This window comes from Quercus suber, unplaced genomic scaffold, assembly GCF_002906115.3.
Source record: "Quercus suber isolate HL8 unplaced genomic scaffold, Cork oak 2.0 scaffold_39, whole genome shotgun sequence".
Taxonomy (NCBI): domain Eukaryota; kingdom Viridiplantae; phylum Streptophyta; class Magnoliopsida; order Fagales; family Fagaceae; genus Quercus; species Quercus suber.
In genome coordinates, this window is record NW_027069504.1 from 832,699 (window position 1) to 854,468 (window position 21,770).

Sequence of the window (21,770 nt, forward strand, 5' to 3'; positions counted from 1 at the left end):
GATGAAAATATTTTTGAAGTTCACGATGCATTCACAATCACCAGCTATCAAAACATCACACCTTCACTTAAGTGCTATTTCATTTGCCAATGCCTGTATGCACATTAGAATAAGAAAAGTGACATTCATGCATTGCACCGGCATTAGCATTCCATTTTTCTTTTTTACCCATGACTACCATTCAGAAAAGGGGTTACTGATTCATATCACTAACCAACTTGAAACTCAAAAGAGAAAAATTCAATCTAAAGCAACGAGTCACATATCTAAGACATTAAAAAATCAACAATATAAAAACATTGTAGCCTTTTGCTTGTAGCAAAGCAAATGATTTCACTTTTTCATGTAAGATCCACACATATGGACTATTAATTTTTAGTTCTTTTTAAAATGGTGTCCTTGTATTTGTTTGTAGAAAATACTATTACTCGCTAATTCTTGAGAATCGCAGATTCCATAACATCTCAAACAGATTGAGGAACACCAGGAGAAGAAATCATGTCAAAAATCAATAATCTAGTAACTCCTTCCCCAGTACGTCCATTTTTTTGCAGGCTTTCCCGATGCAAAGCATTTAGTACCTATGAGAAATTAAACATTAAGTTACAGAACAGAATATAAAAGAACTTCATACAGCAAATTGAATGAAATATACAATCAAATTGCAATTTATCATAACTCTAATAAATCATTCAAGATAAATTGATGTCCCAGGGAAGTCTATTCATTCAACTGCACAATGAGAATTATTCTGAAGCCAGTGACATAAATGGTACCATGCGCTGGGAAATGCCATCATCATAAATGCAACCAAAATTACACTTAATTATGGTGTTGGCTTCAACCTTTTTAGTCAGCATTTTATTGGTACATTCAAACATCATACGGCATGATAAAGCCACTGAATTAACATGCAATTTCTAGAAAATAAAATACAAGAACTATTAGATTACACTATATTGATCTTTGATGATGCAATGATTTTTTCCCCTACTATGAAAATCTTAAACACAAATATTGCATGAGTCTAAGATCCCCTTCAAAATGGGAACCCAAATTTACAATATTGCAACTGTTAGAAAGATAATACACTAGGAATTGTACTTTTTGAGACATGAAAATCAACATATTCTTCCATCATTTTCAGAGGCAAAAACAGGTATGCTTGTAGCAAAATTAAAATTGAGTAACCACCCACCCTAGGCCACAGGCAAGGGGGGGGGGGTGTGTGGTGTTCTGGGGGGTGTTAGTTTATTGGATAAAGAGTCAAGGTTTGAAAGTAGTAATAGAAAAAAATAAATGAAATAACCCTGACATGAAACATAAAGACTACCTTCTAAGAGCTCTGGCTGGTCAAATGGGGAACAAAGGCTCTTACAGGCTCCCATCTCACCCTTTGTCCTTGTTTTTACTTCTATCTCCACCTCCTAAAAGAGTAGCCCAATAAATTTAAGAAATATATAAAAAGCACCAAAAACCAAAGAGGGGGAAGGCTAAAGTAACGTTCTTCTGTCTCATGGGAGAGAACATTCGCTCTAGTTGCATGACAAAACATAACTTACAATCCAAATTTGCATAATGTTGGCATAGAGCAAAATGAACAGAAAATCTAAACAAAAAACACTTCAAGTCTTATGGAAATGCAAATCTCCATTGAACAAGTTATATTTTTCAGTAAGTAATATAGTGCGCATTTGATGCAGCTTATTTTTTAGCATTTTGAAAATGGGATTTATTGAAGAAGCTGCACGTAGAAAAGGTAAAGTTTAAAAGAACTTTACTTGAAAAAGAGCAGTTTGGAAACATGTTACCATACAAGCACATAATCTTACTAAAATGAGATAGGTCAAATACACAATATGTGCGTTGGCCATTGAACATATTAAACTTATACATACTTGTCCAAAACACAACAATAATGGAGCATTTGTGAGACAAAAAAAATGTATAGGGGGAAAGCCCAATACAATAGAGTAGAAAAAGATTTCACTCGATCAACAACCCAAAACAATATGCTATCTCATGATATCAATATTTTTGTAAATGAAACAACAATGAACTTGAACACACAAACAAACTTAAACACCTTAAAAGTGTATTAGAAAAATGATCAAATTCAAATCAACAACAAACCTTGTGATACTGTACAGCAAATAAAACTATTTAGGAAATGCATAAACTTAAAAATAATAATAATAATAATAATTGATATCAGACCTCCTCATCACACCAAGGTGCTAAGATCATTTTCCTTTGGCCGAGTGCTTCCACAAATTCATCCCAAGTTTTTACAGTCTGAATGCAAGCATCTCGTTTTTGTTTGGCAGCATCAAACAGGCTTTGTTGGATATTGTCCAGCATTTCTTTTACTTGCTCAACTAGCTTGTCCCTAGGGATGTCTGTTTTTGCTGAATTATCACGGCGAACAGCACGTACCTGTGAATAAAACCAGCATGTAACAATCCTTACAGTTGGTCAACTATAGAAACCAACGACAGCTGACAGTAATGCAGGAAAAATAGATACATACTAAAGCAATGGAAGTAAAAAATAACAGCAGAAAATCAAGAAAGACTAGCTAACCTGACTATTTGCCAAGTCTTTTGGACCAATTTCAATTCTTAGAGGAACACCTTTCATTTCCCAATGTGAGTACTTCCAACCAGGAGAGTAATTATCTCTAGAGTCTGCCTTAGCACGAATACCTGCCTCAGACAAGGAGGCCACAGTGGCAGAACAGGCATCAAAGATTGCCTGAGTATCAGCATCTTTATAAGGCACAGGAATTACAATAACCTGGACAGATGCTACTTTTGGTGGCAGCACTAAGCCTCTGTCGTCCCCATGAACCATCACCATAACACCAATCTGAGCACAAAAAATAAACACTACAAACGTGACAAATCTGTAGCTGCACACATTTATCAATAAATATTTTCTAATTCACAAATACACCACACCAACCCACCCACCCGAGTGTTATATGTACCAGCAGATTAATTATAACTGTCCAAGTCAAACGGATAATAAATGCCATAAGATTACCGTCCGAGTGCTATAGGCCCATGAGTTCTGCCAGACCATACCCTTCTCTCCCTTCTCATTTTCAAAGTTTATCTCAAACATTTTAGCAAAATTTTGACCCAGACAATGCGAAGTTGCACCTTGTATGCCACGACCAGTATTTGGAACAAATGCCTGACATGAGATATAACACAGAAAAATAGTTTGAACTGCCAAATATAACAGAAAATGCATTATATACGTGCACAATTAATTCTCATGTACCTCAACACTAGTTGTGTAAAGTCCACCAGCAAACTTCTCCATCTCACTCTTCTTTCCCTTTACGACAGGAATAGCCAAGTACTCTTCATATATGCGTCTATACAGTTCCAAAATATCCAGCACCTGAAATAGAAAAAAAAATAAATAAACAGAGCACATTTGTAAACAAAGGCCAATGAGCTTTAGCTCCAATGGCATCTCCCTTTGCAAGAGCAAGGCAGATAGAGGGTGAGATTGTAGGTTTAGGACCCACTGGGCGCATGTGTAGTTACCAATCAAAAAGAGGGGAAAAAACAAAGGTTCCCATGTTCCAATGTAGAAATGAAAGATCATAATCATTGTTCTATTGGGAAAAAAAAAAAAAAAAAAAGAGTGTGGAAACATATAATACAGTGAAAACTAAGCACTTATCTGGTCATAATATAAATAAGTTAGAGGTATGTTAATTAGGCACATCTGCACTTACAGAAGAAACTATACGTCTGCATTCTAACATCTGATGCTTATATGAGAACTCACAGATGAGTCCATCTTTTTCTTTAGGTGTTATCACAAAACTTTGTTAACGGCAATTCATTCGCTAGATACACCAAATTATAAGACCATAGAATACAACAAAAAACAAGAATACTCACCAAAAAAATATGCATATCTAGAGGCAATTCTTATTTCAATTTAGGAAATTCTAGAACCATTTGCTTTTTTTTTTTTTTAACGGTTTGTCATTAATTTTCAATATGCAGGACTTAAGTAAGATTACCATATCCTAAATAATTCTAGTTTCTTGATCTTGATTGGAGCTTCTTAACTATTTAATTTATGATAGAGAGAATTTTGATCTTAGAAGATAAATTGACAACTTGACAGAGACAGCCTCAACAAATATTGAGGTTTATTGATTGGAGCTTCTTAACTATTTAATTTATGACAGATAAAATTTTGGTCTCAGAACATAATTGACAATTTGACAGCGACAATCTCAACAAATGGTTGATGACGTAGGAAGTTTTAAAACTCAATACCAACTAGAAAATAACATAGTAGTTAACAGAAAAGGATCATGTAATATAATTCTGAATAATGGTATTAACCTCATGCACCATTCTATTACTCTAGCAAAGAAAGGCCACAGCCTCTAGGCAGTTAAAAAGGAACAAATCTAGGCTACATGCATTCAAGAACAAGATGCAGAGCATAATGCAAATTATGCAATGAGATTTGAGGATATTAGACAAAGAAAACCATATTCTCCAAGAATTCCCTACATAAACCATAATGGTTTATGACACTTTGGATATTAATCCAATGACCATGGGCTTTGATTTTTCAAATGAGTATGGAGGTTAGGAACGGAGCAATATACCTTGGGATGAAAGCACATACCAATTTTCTAAAATGCTTAGTTCAATACTCAATTCAAGAAAAAAGAAAGAGATACCAACAAATCTCTAGCTTGTCCACCCCCATTAATTTCTATGTATAGACCTCCAGGAATCAAAAGTGGACAGATCCAAAATTTAAGTGCTGAGTTTCATATACCTCTGCATCTGCCTCTGCTTTTGTTGCAAAAGCAGTGTGCCCTTCCTGCCAAAGAAACTCACGACTCCTACAATCAGAAATCATGTCCAACGTATTAACAAACTGTCATCAAACTCGAAAGACAGTTATTATACATATTAGCAAACACCTTGATGCCTAGCAAAAAAGAGTAAATGGTTTTTGACACTAATTTGTAAATTGTCTCTTAAAATTTTTTTGATAATTTGATAGTTGGGGGAGGGGGAGTTTTGAACCCTGGACATCTCCTTTGGAAATACCAAAAGGTGCCAGTTGATCTACAAGGTTCTTAGCAAATTGACTCTAACAACTTGGGGGGTGCAACACAAGAAAATCATACAAAACCTATCACAACTGATATGAAATGCTTTGCCAAGACACCAAGTGACAGACCAAAGAAAAGAATGGCTTCAATAGTAACAAGTCTCTGCATATGAAAATTTCCATGCTAAGAAATAAAATGTAAATCATTTCCACAAAAGATGAGCAATAGAAAATATGCCAGCATGAAGACAAGGGTTAATATTACCAAAAAAAAAAAAAAAAAAAAAAAAAAATGTTCTATTGGGAAAAAAAAAAAAAAAAAAAAAAAAAAGAAGAGTGTGGAAACATATAATACAGTGAAAACTAAGCACTTATCTGGTCATAATATAAATAAGTTAGAAGTATGTTAATTAGGCACATCTGCACTTACAAAAGAAACCATACGTCTGCATTCTAACATCTGATGCTTATATGAGAACTCACAGATGAGTCCATCTTTTTCTTTAGGTGTTATCACAAAACTTTGTTAACGGCAATTCATTTGCTAGATACACCAAATTATAAGACCATAGAATACAACAACAAAAAAGAATACTCACCAAAAAAATATGCATATCTAAAGGCAATTCTTATTTCAATTTAGGAAATTCTAGAACCATTTGCTTTTTTTTTTTTAACGGTTTGAATTTTCAATATGCAGGATTTAAGTAAAATTTCCATATCCTAAATAATTCTAGTTTCTTGATCTTGATTGGAGCTTCTTAACTATTTAATTTATGATAGAGAGAATTTTGATCTTAGAAGATAAATTGACAACTTGACAGAGACAGCCTCAACAAATATTGAGGTTTATTGATTGGAGCTACTTAACTATTTAACTTATGATAGATAAAATTTAGGTCTAAGAACATAATTGACAATTTGACAGCGACAACCTCAACAAATGGTTCATGACGTAGGAAGTTTTAAAACTCAATACCAACTAGAAAATAACATAGTAGTTAACAGAAAAGGATCATGTAATATAATTCTGAATAATGGTATTAACCTCATGCACCATTCTATTACTCTAGCAAAGGAAGGCCACAGCCTCTAGGCAGCTAAAAAGGAACAAATCTAGGCTACATGCATTCAAGAACAAGATGCAGAGCATAATGCAAATTATGCAATGAGATTTGAGGATATTAGACAAAGAAAACCATATTCTCCATGAATTCCCTACATAAAACATAATGGTTTATGACACTTTGGATATTAATCCAATGACCATGGGCTTTGATTTTTCAAATGAGTATGGAGGTTAGGAACAGAGCAATATACCTTGGGATGAAAGCACATACCAATTATCTAGAATGCTTAGTTCAATACTCAATTCAAGAAAAAAGAAAGAGATACCAACAAATCTCTTGCTTGTCCACCCCCATTAATTTCTATATATAGACCTCCAGGAATCAAAAGTGGACACATCAAAATTTAAGTGCTGAGTTTCATATACCTCTGCATCTGCCTCTGCTTTTGTTGCAAAAGCAGTGTGCCCTTCCTGCCAAAGAAACTCACGACTCCTACAATCAGAAATCATGTCCAACGTATTAACAAACTGTCATCCAACTTGAAAGACAGTTATTATACATATTAGCCAACACATTGATGCCTAGCAAAAAAGAGTAAATGGTTTTTTACACTAATTTGTAAATTGATTCTTAACAAATTTTTTGATAATTTGATAGTTGGGGGAGGGGGAGTTTTGAACCTTGGACATCTCCTTTGGAAATACCAAAAGGTGCCAGTTGATCTACAAGGCTCTTAGCAAATTGACTCTAACAACTTGGGGGGTGCAACACAAGAAAATCATACGAAACCTATCACAACTGATATGAAATGCTTTGCCAAGACGCCAAGTGACAGACCAAAGAAAAGAATGGCTTCAATAGTAACAAGTCTCTGCATATGAAAATTTCCATGCTAAGAAATAAAATGTAAATCATTTCCACAAAAGATGAGCAGTAGAAAATATGCCAGCATGAAGACAAGGGTTCATATTACCAAAAAAAAAAAAAAACTCAGATTGGCTAGTGTATTACACTCAAAAAATTCAATCAGCTGACTAAAATTTCACATCGTCTCATCAGCAGCCAATGGACACCATCAACAAGGTTAAAATAATTCTAAGACATTTGAAACTGAACAAATTAGATAGACATTACCTGATAAATGGCGTAGGATGGCTGAATTCCCATCGAACAACATTGCACCATTGATTAAGTTTCAAAGGCAAGTCACGGTGTCCCCTAATCCATTTAGAATAGTAAGGATACATGACAGTTTCACTCGTTGGGCGAATTGCTATGGGCACTTCCAACTCAGATTCCCCAGATTTTGTTACCCATGCAACCTATAGAATCCCAAAATACAATTTGATTAGCACCCTCTCTCGTCTAATAGAATGAAATCTCTCTCATGAAAAGAGAAGCACTTCCATAAATAAGAGAATAAAAGATTAGCATCAACCAAGAGTCATCCAAAATATTTTAAGATATCACCCTAGTTAAAATCAAAGTATAACTAGATAAACTTTTGTACCAAGGACAAACCCTATAATAAGACCCAGTTCCACCAAAAGGAATCAAGGTAGCGGGTTGTGCTGTACCCCAAAATAATGCCTCCAATAGCAGGAAAAGAACACAGGAAACTTTTACCAGAGCAAATTTCAGTTTCCAATTTACTCTAGCATCAATACAACAATTCTAGCCCAAAGTATGGAATGATTTTTCTGGAATAACTGAAATTTCATAAAATAAAAAATGAGTCTATCCTATACCAAGGTTGTAAAAATGTATGCTTGACAAAGATTTCTAATTTAACTCACCTCAGGAGCAAAACCCTCAACATGATCCTTCTCCTTCTGTAATACGCCAGGAGAAACAAAAAGTGGGAAGTAGCAGTTCTGGATGTCCATTTTCTTTATTTCAGCATCAAAAAATTTCTGCATGATGACATTGATGTAAAAGAGTACACATCAAACTGGAAAATCAGTCTTAAAACTTTCATTATAGGGGGAAAGAAGTCCATTGCTTCACAAACCTATAGGAATAACCAGGATGGCTTCAAATAGGGATGGCAATTTAAGCCCGACCTGCAGGTACCCGGCCCGGCCCGACCCTAATGGGTCGGATTTTACCCGGTCCGATAAAGAATAGGGTCAGGTTTGGGTTTTTTTTTTTAAAAACCCGAAACAGGTCCGGGTCGGGTCCAGGTTTTGGCAAAAATCCGGCCGGAACCCGGACCCGACCCGGTTAGCTTAAATATAAAATTACAAAAAAACCTACCTATATATATATATATATATATCACAACCCTAACCTAAAACTCATTTCTCTCCTTCCTTTCTCAACTCAGCCGCCTCCCTCACTGGCTCACACTCTTTAATCAACTCCACCAAGACTCTCAAAGTCACAAATCACATCTCACCCTCACCCTCAATCCTCCATGGATTTTCTTCCATCTCACGTGTGACTTGTTGAACAACGTCGTTGGTTTTGTCTCTGAAACGAGAACTTGTAGAATCTCATGGTGGTTGCCGTTCTTGTCACAGAGGAGGCTATGATTGTTAGATCGGAGAGAATGGTTGCCGTTCTTGTCACAGAGGAGGCCGTGATGGTTAGATCGGAGATAGTCTCGTGGTGGTTGCCGTTTTTGTCACAAAGGAGGCCGTGATTGTTAGATCAGAGAGAGATTTAGTGGTCTGAGTTCTTTTTTTTTTTTTTTTTGGTTCTTTTTTTTTTTTGGGTTCATTTGAATCATTTCCTCTCTTAATAGTTTTTGTTTTTGGGTATTTGTTTGAGGATTTAATATGTAAAAATCTGTCCGTAAATGATAAATGGAGTTTTGTTCTTCTTTCAATAGTTATTGTTTTTGGGTATTTGTTTGAGGATTCAATACGTAAAAATCGGAGTGAATGTTGTGTTGATGTAAAAATCGGAGTTTTGTTTCTTCCATAAATGATAAATGGAGTTTGAGGAATGAGGATTTAACTAATAACAATGATGATTGATTTGTGTTTGTGTTTGTGTTTGTGATTGTATTTGGGTTTTTTTACTTTTTTATTTTTAAATAAGATTGGGTTGGATTGGGCCGCCAGGGAATAGGCTTAGAAGGAGCTGGACGGGGCCCGCGGATACCCAACGGGCCGGGTTTGGGGCTAAAAAAAAAAAGACCCGTTTATTAAACGGGCCAGGTTCGGGTATTAGAGGAAGACCCCGCGGGTCGGGTCGGGATATCCAAAAACCCGGCCCGAACCCGTCCCGTTGCCATTCCTAGCTTCAAATTAACATCATTGAAAGTACCACATACAAGAAAGTTTCAGTAGAGAACAGCACAAATAAAAAATACATGTTCAACTTAAGGAACAACCAAATTTTTAAAAAAGGTAAGGGTAAAATCATTGTGGATAGATGTTGTATGTGTAAAAATTGTGGTGACACCATGGACCGTCTCCTTTTACATTGGCAAGAAGATTGCTTTCTTTATCATTATCTGTTGTGCATTGTTGATGTCTCAGAATATATTAGAAATGTCTGAAAAAAAGAAGGTGGGGAGAACTTGTCCATCTTTGTATTATGTAGCCAATATGATGGTAAAGAAATAATATCACATTCAACACTCAAAAAGCTAAATGTGACTCTTAAAACCATTTTCTTATGTTCATTATGGACTAGTTGTGTGCTTCAACTTTAGGCAGTGTACATTGTGATTCTTTCTTGTATTTCTTATTCTAAAATTTTCCCAGAAGTCATTTTATAATCATCTAGTGTATTAATTCGTTTGTTTTTTCAAGTATCTGTTGAATTAATTCTTTTATCCTTCAATAATTTTCTTATTAGTAATTACTTATGACAAGAAACTTAAGAACAACAACCAAGGATTCAAGAAGGGTTCAAACTCACTTGCATTATCTCCCAGATAGCCATTGCCCATGGCCTCAGAATATAACAGCCAGAGATATCATAATACTCAATCATTTCTCCATTCACAACTACCTACACAAGCCAAAAACAAAGATTAATTAATAACNGTGATTCCTCTAAAGACCCCTTGCCCTTTGCCCTTTAGTCAAGGGCAATTTCGTAATTCTACTCTCCAACGGATATATGTAAATGCGCGTTTGCTTGTTATGGACCTCTGAGCTCCATATTTGTTGCGCGTTGATAGGCTGTTTTTTGCCTTGGCCCAAAACGCAACTTTTTTCAAAAAGTTGCGTTTTGGGCTGAGCCAAACGCAAAAAACAGTCTCAGCATTTGCAAAATGCGCATAACATGTAAAAGTGGGCTCTAAAAGTCCAACCAAACGGGCACCAAGTTACCAAACAAATAGCTCACTTTAAAAAAAATCTTTAATAATTGAATAAAAATTCACTCAAAAGTACAATAATCAAAATAAGACTTTATAAATTGAAACTTTATAAAAATAAAAAATAAAAACAAACAAGTATAACATTATAAATATTTGCATACATTTATATAAAATGTATATTGCGTAAGCTTTACTTTACAAGATTAATGAAAGATAAATATATCAGTCTTTTTTGTTTTTGGATTTCAATGTGTGCTATACAACTAATATGAGAATAAGAATGCAGTATAACTTAGAACAATTAGGGTTTGGTAAAGCCCGTTTGGGCTTTACTAAAATATACTATAAAAATATCCACGATTTATATCATATTTGAAATTAAGTATTAGTTTTTAATTTTATCAATTAAAGTCTTCGATTTAAGTTCTCTAAAAAAGTCTTCAATTTAAGGAATTCTATTAATTTTAGGCTTAGATGCAAGAATGCCTCCTAGGGTTTGGGCTAGTTGCCAAAATACTACATGAGATTTCAATTCTTCCTTATAACTTCTTAAGGGTTCGTTTGGTTGAGGAGATGGAAAAATAAGAGAATGAAAAAGATTTAGTTTTCTCTCATGTGTATTTGGTTGAGGGATGAAAAAGTAGATGGATGAAAAAACTATTTTGTTTGGTTGAAGAGAAAAGCATGAGGGTAGAAAATGGTATTTGTATAAATTTATTCTCATGCCCTATTAGATAAAAAATATTACGCATTATATTTTTATTAAAAAATTGTACATAGATGGACGCTTCATTAAAAAAAAAAAAAAATTAGATGAGCACAAGAACCCAAAACAAATGAGAAAACACCAAAAAATAAAAAAAAAAATAAAAAACCCACACACACAAAATACAAGCATTTACACTGAAGTAGCTAAAAAAAGAAAAAGAGAAACAACCAACCAACCAAAACAACAAAAACAAAGGCAAGCAACATGTACAATGTTTTGGTGGGCTTAGAGAGAACTCCTAAACCCCACCAAAATCTCTCCATTTTTCCACCCTCAACCAAACAACCACAAACATAATTTTCTTCCCACTTTTCTCTCTACTATTTTCTATCCTCCTTATAATCACCCCAACCAAACAAGGCCCAAGGTTTCTATATTTGTCATATTTACCACTAAGGACTAACTTTTATTAGCTTTTATAAACAAGAAAATCACATGACCGTCACATGATGAATAACGTGAATCAATTGGTAAGTCTTTTTAACAAAAGTTAGTCCCAATGGTCAATTTCTAGAATATAAAAAATTCAAGGAGTTATTAGGAAAAATTGAAACCCCGATAAATGTTTTTACATTGTGGCCTTAATTTAAGCATTTGTTCATCTACAATATACATTTTCACTGGTTGGTAACTCATAGAATGCACAAGAATGTTTAACATGATAATCTTTTTTACTCAAATTTTTTTTTCCTAAATATGAAATCCAATAATTATGATAGTTATTAATAAACATTTATTATGATTGTGTTTTATATGGAATTATATATTTTACCATTTAAAACAAAAACAAAAACTGATTTGATTCTAATGGGGGATTCAATAATAGAATGAAATTTAATTATAATTAAAATATAGGACTAAATTCAAATTACACATAGTGTACAGTACACCAGCCAAGGCATGGGAGCAGTGGTGGAGCCAGAGGGGGGTGAGAGGGGGCACATGCCCCCCCTGGCTCCACCTAAAATTTTACTGTATATGTAATTGTAATCTAAAGGACTCTGACTCAGGAAAAAGAAAGGAAAAAATGACTCCCAATCGGTTGAGACTTGAAAGTGATTCTGGCATAAGGAAAGGAAAGTAAAAAAAAGTTTTCTCAAACATCAAATCATATTCCCTTTTCACATAATTTCTTGTTCTTGTAAACTTTTGTCTTGTCCCATGTTTGACACTTCTTTCACAATTTTTTTCTCTTTTAATTTTTATCATTATTTTTACTATTAATGATACTTTTTGCAGTATTTTATTGTTAAGTGATGTTGGAGATATTACAAATTTTACTATTTATATCTTACAAATTGACATGTCACCAATCACAAAAAATAATTACAAACATATATTCATTATATTGTTTAAATAATACTAATCATATTTTTATCACATCAATTTGTAAACTTTTTGTTGTAGATTTTGTAGTAACTATGAATTGGTTATTTTTGTTTATTTATTTTAATGATATGAAATATATTTATTTTTCTTATAACTGTTTATTTATTTTGTTATTATTATCGATAATATTTTTTAGATTAATTTCACTTTAATTTTGCCCCCTCTAAACCAAAATTCTGGCTCCGCCACTGCATGGAAGAATGCTAAAATGGCTAGATCTGGGCTCTACATGTGAAACAACTGTGAGCAAATGAAAGGAAACATTGGTTGAGGTAAAGTATCTTTGGTCCATGCCAACGGCATGACCATCTTGGGGAGGAGTGAGATCTACAACTGACATGGACACCCAACACTCACAAAAGGGAGATAGTGACCCCTTGTGGTTAGAGGCTATGAAATCCCTCTTTTTGATTGGCTGTACTTGTGCTGGACCACTGTTAAGGACACGTGCATCACTCTTAATGCCCTTAATGTCCCTTTCCTTGTCCAAGAATTTCTCTCCACGTAGTGGCAGGGTCACCCTCCAAGCCTCTATTCTGTGCTTATCCTCTCTCCTCTAACCACTACATAGTACACCAACTGTATTATGATTTACATGGAGGAATCATAATTTGACATTTGTCTTTTGTATTTGGCAACATTTCTCAAACTATAAAAGGAACATGTTGCTGGACCATTAAAAAAAAAACCGCAGGGAGAACAACAACAAGAACCAGGAGAGAACATTAGATAAAATAGTAGAAAATTTGTAGGGAAGTGAGGTAGAGAAAAAGGCCTCTCTTTTAGGAAGAAAACCATCATTGTATAAGGAAAACTTCCATTTTTTTTTCTATAACAGAGAGCTCAAAAGAATAAGGGACATTCCCCCCTTACTCACCCGTGGTTTTTTATCCATTCTCAAGGGTTTTTCATGTACATCCTTTGCTTTCTTTACTTTTCTTGCAATGCTTTCTTTTTCTCTTGACATTATAATGTTAAAGCTTTCATTTTTCATCACCTTTGAGTTTTTTCACTAAAATGTACTGTTAGATAGCTTATCCACTTTTCACACAAGTTCACAAAAATCTAACTTGCACGTACACATAGTACACATAGTGTAACTATAATTTAACTTGTGTGTTTCTACTTAAAAATAATCAAATACAATTTACAAGACATGCATAACAATTATTGATGGGTATTACCATTAAGCTTACGTCGAGACAAAGCAGACAAACTGAGTAAGACTATCCTTTTTTTTGGGATCGTTGGGGGAGTGGGAATTCAACCCTATAATGAGGGCATTTGGATTGCACGTTTACGCGTCCACGTTTCCTCAAGTCTGCGTTTTGCCTTTTTTTTTTTTTTTTTTTTTTTTTTAGCCACAACATTTGACTAAGTCAGAAGTGAACAGTGCACTTGTGTACTATTCACGGGTCTCACAAATTACACTTTTCAGCAACTTTTTCATTAAAAATGAGTCCCACAACACTATTCACACATTTAAAAATTATTTTGCTATAGTGTTTTCAGTTTTCAGTTGTATTCAAACGGACCCAATATGTCTTCAATTAAGACACCAGTAAGACTTACTTTTCAAATTTTTTTTAAAGCTTTACTTCTAATAGCTACATTTGAGTTCTTAGTTGAAAATTACTAATAGTCGACCTTGCCAAGCCCATGGTCAAGCATCGCTTTGAAAATGGTATGATATAGTGTCAATAATCAATATATATATATATATAGTCAGTATAATTTTTAACTAAAAAAGGTCGAGTCTCATATGATATTTCCTTCCAATGTTTTCTTATTATAGGATTAGGCACAACCCATAAATTATAGTTTGGTACATTAAATCATTAATAGCTTTTACAAATGTGTACAAAAACGTGTCTATATCTCAGAAAATGTAGAATTCTATGAAAGCAAGCAACATTACATTTTAGTCACATAATAAAAAGTACATTTTAGAGCACGATACATACGTTTAATATTCCTTACGAAATTATATTGATCTTCCTAACTTTCAACTGACATTCATTCATGTTGAATAAACACATTTAGTTTACTTCAAATATTATAACTATGTAGGAGAGTGTCAGAGAGAATTACTGTGGACATGTAACTGATGATTATAGTAAATTTCTAGTATTCTACTAAGTGTCTGTTTGGATCTTGATGATCTTATAAGTCAGTTTATTACTTTTTATTTTTTCTTACTATTTGTAAGCCCCATTTGAGCCCCCTACTTATTCTATTTAGAGCACTAGCATCTGAGGATGCAAAAAAAAAAAAAAAAAAAACTTATTTTGCATTCTCAAACACTACTTTATCTATTTTACCAACTCATTTTACAACTCACCCTACATCCCGGTTTTTATTTTTATATACAACTCAATAAAATAATATAAACTATCTAATAAAATAATAAAAAATATTTTTATCTCTCTCTTCCTCCCACTATCTTTTTCTCTTCACACGCAACCATAAAATTAAATATTATTTTTTTTCTTTACAACCTATGAATAGTAAGGTTGCATATGCAACCTTACTATTCATAGGTTGCAAATTATTTTAGATATACAAACCTGTATGAAGTGGATATTTGCTGTTTTAGGTTGTAAAATAGCAACTGGGGGAGTGTTTACACTGTCCAATACTAGTGTTCTTAGGTTTTAGTTTTAACTTTTAATGTATGGTACTTTTAACAAAAAATTAGATAAGTTGTTTCCAAACAGACACTAAGACACTTGTATAAATGACGAATAAACAATGAGTGTCTGGTTTCCCTTTGGATGGGATAACTATATATCTTTTTTTTTTTTTTTTATACAAAATAGAAATTCTACTCCAGTCTAATCTAAGTGTATATGTGTGTGAAATTATTTCTTAAAGACTTGAATCCTGACTCTTACCTCTCACACTCCACAAACACTTATACTTATGAAGTGACCATCACACTAAGAATATGTGGTGGTGAAATAAGTATATATCACTACCAAAAATCTTGTAATTCAATTTATTGCTACTTTCAGGAGTTTTAATGGAAACATCCAAGTTCAAATCTCCTGGTTGTAACTGTTAATTATATATATATATATATATATATATATATTCTCTAATCTATTGTAACGGTGTCATTAATTATTTATATCTTTCTTTAAGAAACAATAAAAGTGAAGTACTATTGGATCATTCTTGAATAGGTTTGACACTTGAGGTGAAGGGCTACTCTCCCCTGGCGCAAAAGAAAGAAAACGAAAGAACAAAGAAGGGTAAAGGTGAGTCTAGAATCGTGAATCCTGATAGTGTTTATCGATCACGCATCACACATGGATCTATTAAATAATACACAAATAGTCCCTGCAGGAGTAACTTGAATTTTATATTAAGGTAGTTTGCTTATTGGCTTAATCCTTGACAAAGTAACAGACCTGTTGACGCATTAGCAAGAAGTATTGGTCATTCCTGTCAAATATATGGTTTTGAGTTCTTGATTCCGTACATAGGAGAGTATAATACACTATATAAATAGTGTAGTTGCGGTTGAGTGATCTGTTGATTCTGTTTAATGATAAACTCTTTTTTACTTATTTTTAAATAATTTGATAATTACTTCTAATAAATAAATAAAAACAAGTTATGGCACTAATTAAACCACAAGGCTAGCTCTTGATAAATGTTCAACTCTAAATGAGATAATAGTAGTGAAAATGAATAATTGTTATGGCTTCAAAACTTTGAAAAATCTAATGTTCATGTGAGCTTTACTCTTAAGTCTTAAGTCCTAACCGTAATAAAGATAAATAAATAAATAAATAAGAGATATTGACATCTAGATATATTGATCTTCATTTGAAGGGTGCATATCTAGATTTTTTATTGTTATATATAAAAAAATGTTGTAATTCAAAGGCATTACATGCTAGCTGTTATTTATGAGAAGAATTAGGCTTCCAATTCTTTTATTTTATTTTATTTTTTTACTGTTGTAACTAAAAAGAAAACAAAAAAATTAAAGGAGAAAATAGAAAAGATAGTGTATATCAACTGTTTTCCCTTTTGTTTTATAATGTTTTATTCTATTTAAAATTTCTAGCTATAATGTCCCGGCCGGGGAGAAGGGAGCAAATTAACCTTCAATAAGTGTAATCTTTTGAAAGTTGAAAATTCATGGGGGAGTGGGAATTCAACCCTATAATGAGGGCATTTGGATTGCACGTTTACGCGTCCACGTTTCCTCAAGTCTGCGTTTTGCCTTTTTTTTTTTTTTTTTTTTTTGTTCAGCCACAACATTTGACTAAGTCAGAAGTGAACAGTGCACTTGTGTACTATTCACGGGTCTCACAAATTACACTTTTCAGCAACTTTTTCATTAAAAATGAGTCCCACAACACTATTCACACATTTAAAAATTATTTTGCTATAGTGTTTTCAGTTTTCAGTTGTATTCAAACGGACCCAATATGTCTTCAATTAAGACACCAGTAAGACTTACTTTTCAAATTTTTTTTAAAGCTTTACTTCTAATAGCTACATTTGAGTTCTTAGTTGAAAATTACTAATAGTCGACCTTGCCAAGCCCATGGTCAAGCATCGCTTTGAAAATGGTATGATATAGTGTCAATAATCAATATATATATATATATAGTCAGTATAATTTTTAACTAAAAAAGGTCGAGTCTCATATGATATTTCCTTCCAATGTTTTCTTATTATAGGATTAGGCACAACCCATAAATTATAGTTTGGTACATTAAATCATTAATAGCTTTTACAAATGTGTACAAAAACGTGTCTATATCTCAGAAAATGTAGAATTCTATGAAAGCAAGCAACATTACATTTTAGTCACATAATAAAAAGTACATTTTAGAGCACGATACATACGTTTAATATTCCTTACGAAATTATATTGATCTTCCTAACTTTCAACTGACATTCATTCATGTTGAATAAACACATTTAGTTTACTTCAAATATTATAACTATGTAGGAGAGTGTCAGAGAGAATTACTGTGGACATGTAACTGATGATTATAGTAAATTTCTAGTATTCTACTAAGTGTCTGTTTGGATCTTGATGATCTTATAAGTCAGTTTATTACTTTTTATTTTTTCTTACTATTTGTAAGCCCCATTTGAGCCCCCTACTTATTCTATTTAGAGCACTAGCATCTGAGGATGCAAAAAAAAAAAAAAAAAAAACTTATTTTGCATTCTCAAACACTACTTTATCTATTTTACCAACTCATTTTACAACTCACCCTACATCCCGGTTTTTATTTTTATATACAACTCAATAAAATAATATAAACTATCTAATAAAATAATAAAAATATTTTTATCTCTCTCTTCCTCCCACTATCTTTTTCTCTTCACACGCAACCATAAAATTAAATATTATTTTTTTTCTTTACAACCTATGAATAGTAAGGTTGCATATGCAACCTTACTATTCATAGGTTGCAAATTATTTTAGATATACAAACCTGTATGAAGTGGATATTTGTTGTTTTAGGTTGTAAAATAGCAACTGGGGGAGTGTTTACACTGTCCAATACTAGTGTTCTTAGGTTTTAGTTTTAACTTTAATGTATGGTACTTTTAACAAAAATTAGATAAGTTGTTTCAAACAGACACTAAGACACTTGTATAAATGACGAATAAACAATGAGTTTCTGGTTTCCCTTTGGATGGGATAACTATATATCTTTTTTTTTTTTTTTATACAAAATAGAAATTCTATTCCAGTCTAATCTAAGTGTATATGTGTGTGAAATTATTTCTTAAAGACTTGAATCCTGACTCTTACCTCTCACACTCCACAAACACTTATACTTATGAAGTGACCATCACACTAAGAATATGTGGTGGTGAAATAAGTATATATCACTACCAAAAATCTTGTAATTCAATTTATTGCTACTTTCAGGAGTTTTAATGGAAACATCCAAGTTCAAATCTCCTGGTTGTAACTGTTAATTATAAATATATATATATATATATATATTCTAATCTATTGTAAGGTGTCATTAATTATTTATATCTTTCTTTAAGAAACAATAAAAGTGAAGTACTATTGGATCATTCTTGAATAGGTTTGACACTTGAGGTGAAGGGCTACTCTCCCCTGGCGCAAAAGAAAGAAAACGAAAGAACAAAGAAGGGTAAAGGTGAGTCTAGAATCGTGAATCCTGATAGTGTTTATCGATCACGCATCACACATGGATCTATTAAATAATACACAAATAGTCCCTGCAGGAGTAACTTGAATTTTATATTAAGGTAGTTTGCTTATTGGCTTAATCCTTGACAAAGTAACAGACCTGTTGACGCATTAGCAAGAAGTATTGGTCATTCCTGTCAAATATATGGTTTTGAGTTCTTGATTCCGTACATAGGAGAGTATAATACACTATATAAATAGTGTAGTTGCGGTTGAGTGATCTGTTGATTCTGTTTAATGATAAACTCTTTTTTACTTATTTTTAAATAATTTGATAATTACTTCTAATAAATAAATAAAAACAAGTTATGGCACTAATTAAACCACAAGGCTAGCTCTTGATAAATGTTCAACTCTAAATGAGATAATAGTAGTGAAAATGAATAATTGTTATGGCTTCAAAACTTTGAAAAATCTAATGTTCATGTGAGCTTTACTCTTAAGTCTTAAGTCCTAACCGTAATAAAGATAAATAAATAAATAAATAAGAGATATTGACATCTAGATATATTGATCTTCATTTGAAGGGTGCATATCTAGATTTTTTATTGTTATATATAAAAAAATGTTGTAATTCAAAGGCATTACATGCTAGCTGTTATTTATGAGAAGAATTAGGCTTCCAATTCTTTTATTTTATTTTATTTTTTTACTGTTGTAACTAAAAAGAAAACAAAAAAATTAAAGGAGAAAATAGAAAAGATAGTGTATATCAACTGTTTTCCCTTTTGTTTTATAATGTTTTATTCTATTTAAAATTTCTAGCTATAATGTCCCGGCCGGGGAGAAGGGAGCAAATTAACCTTCAATAAGTGTAATCTTTTGAAAGTTGAAAATTCCTGTGCGGCTCTCTGACTGGGAAAAAATATATAAATAATTATAATAAACTATAGACACAAAAAAAAAAAAACATAAAACAAAAACAAAAATGACCTAATATTAAGATACATATTAGAAAAGGAGGAGAGGGAAAGAAAGCTTACAATCCCATGCAAATTAATTGATCCACGGGGGTCACATTATAATACATGCCACACTCACAAGAAATTAATTAGTACTGTAGAGTCTGGAGTCTAGACACAATAAAATCAAAATCAAAGTTAGATGAGCTCCATATATATATGGTGATGAAGAGGGAGCTAAGCTAACAATCCCATGCAAATTGATCCATTGGACTACCATTGTAAAACATACCGCATGGCATTAGTGTGGACTCCATAAAACCAAAATCAAAGTTTGAGTTCACAAATGAAGCAGCCATATTGTTCTGCTCATCACTCAATTTATCAGCCTTCTTAATTTCCACTTCACTGTCCTTCATCTCTAGCTGTGGCTTCAGTACTTGTTGCTCTGGCTGCAACATTTCATCTTGTTTTGTGATCTCCATTGGTTGAAAGCTACCACTCCACATGCAGTTCTCTTGTACACAATCAAAACCAGATGGGTTTAAGAGAGAAGAAGATACTGATGAAGCACTTCCCATTAAAGAACTTGGATTTTGTTCTTGGTTTGTCCATACAGCATTAGGGTTTAGGAGTTCATAGATTGGTATGGTTGGGCTGGAAAAGTTATTATCGGTAGGAGGAGAAGAAAGTAATGTGGAAAATGGTGTGTTCATGTTCACAGAAGCATCTGTCATTAGTGAATTTACAGAGAAAAGTGAAGTGGGTTTGGGATTAGTATGAGAGAAATTGCAGCCATTGTTGTGAATATCATTAGTTTTGTGAGAAGGAAGGAGATTGTGAGTGTTGGGATCTAAACCTTGTGCAAGGAGCTTCTTCTTAATGCAAGAGTTCCAAAAGTTCTTGACCTCATTGTCTGTTCTACCAGGCAAATGCTTGGCTATCTGAGCCCATCTGTTGCCAAGAATCCTATGAACATCAATGATGATTCTCTCTTCTTGTGCGGAAAACGAACCCCTTTTGAGATCTGGTCTCAAATAGTTTATCCACCTTAATCTGCAACTCTTTCCACACCTCTGCAAGCCTACATAGACCATAGTTCAAGATTGAGAAGTTAAACCCATTTGAAAAATATTGAGAAGAACAAGAATCATGAGTTTGATAAACTAGAAAGAACATTTGTACCACCAATAGTCTTGGAACTCAAGTGGAATTATCTTCTCTCCTTCATATATAAGGAAAACTAAGATTTAAATCTCCTCTCCCCTTTTCCATTGTTGTAACTAAGTAAAAAAGAAAAGAAAAGAAAAGAAAGATGGAAAGAACATTGGTACCTGCAAGTTTTGGAACAGAGCTCCAAGAACCATGGCCATGGGTGGTTATGTAATTGACGAGCTTTTCATCTTCTTCAGGAGACCATAACCCTCTCTTGACTTTCTGTTTGCTGCAGCAGTGATGGCCCATCCTACTGTTCCTGGACCTTCTCAATAGAAGACTTCACCATTGAATTTGTGTGCTATAGCTAGCTTCCTTATATTTGCTTCTCCATTTTCATAATTAAAAGTAGAACTATTTCTCTTAATTGACTATATCATACGTGTATGATGCAGATTTTAGAGAGAGTGAGTGAACTAAGAGAGAGAAAAATGTGCTGGAAATTTAACGTGGGGTTTACTCATAAGAGGACCACTGATCTCGAGTGCTTTGGTAGCTTCCAAGCCTTGTCTTCAACCATTTCTCTCAACTCGATTATTACTTTTCTTTAAACAATAAGAAAATCTTACTAAAGTTGATTAATATACAGAAAAATAGTGACCCTGGAAGAAAGCAACATCCTTAACCATTTGCTGGGTGAAAGCATAATCATTCCTCTAAAATTTACATCTTTCCCTATTTGTAAAGGGTTTGTCTTTACGTAGTTAAGCATTGCAAATAAATAATAGCTAGGTTTGTATGAGTGATTAATTAAGACATTAATCCTTTGTATGAGTATACGTGAGTACCAGCTGGGTTCTTAATTTGGACTGCCATGCTTACCAAATAT

At 33.2% G+C, this 21,770-nt stretch overlaps 2 protein-coding genes across 2 annotated transcripts; both read right to left on the reverse strand.

Moving 5' to 3' along the window:
• Nucleotides 1–246: 246 nt before the first annotated feature.
• On the reverse strand, nt 247–13,583 carry LOC112015471 (proline--tRNA ligase, cytoplasmic). The gene is made up of 11 exons (XM_065771132.1): nt 13,494–13,583; nt 10,053–10,145; nt 7,976–8,092; nt 7,314–7,501; nt 6,605–6,671; nt 3,289–3,411; nt 3,046–3,198; nt 2,584–2,868; nt 2,218–2,436; nt 1,334–1,427; nt 247–581 (listed from the first exon to the last, which is right to left on the reverse strand). The coding sequence occupies exons 1-11, from the start codon at nt 13,581–13,583 to the stop codon at nt 517–519; spliced, it is 1,494 nt and encodes a 497-aa protein (XP_065627204.1). The 3' UTR covers nt 247–516.
• A 6,160-nt stretch (nt 13,584–19,743) lies between these two features.
• Nucleotides 19,744–21,480, reverse strand: LOC112012379 (transcription factor MYB86). Its single transcript, XM_024044770.2, has 2 exons — nt 21,061–21,480; nt 19,744–20,810 (listed from the first exon to the last, which is right to left on the reverse strand). The coding sequence occupies exons 1-2, from the start codon at nt 21,188–21,190 to the stop codon at nt 19,969–19,971; spliced, it is 972 nt and encodes a 323-aa protein (XP_023900538.1). The 5' UTR covers nt 21,191–21,480; the 3' UTR covers nt 19,744–19,968.
• Nucleotides 21,481–21,770: the final 290 nt, after the last annotated feature.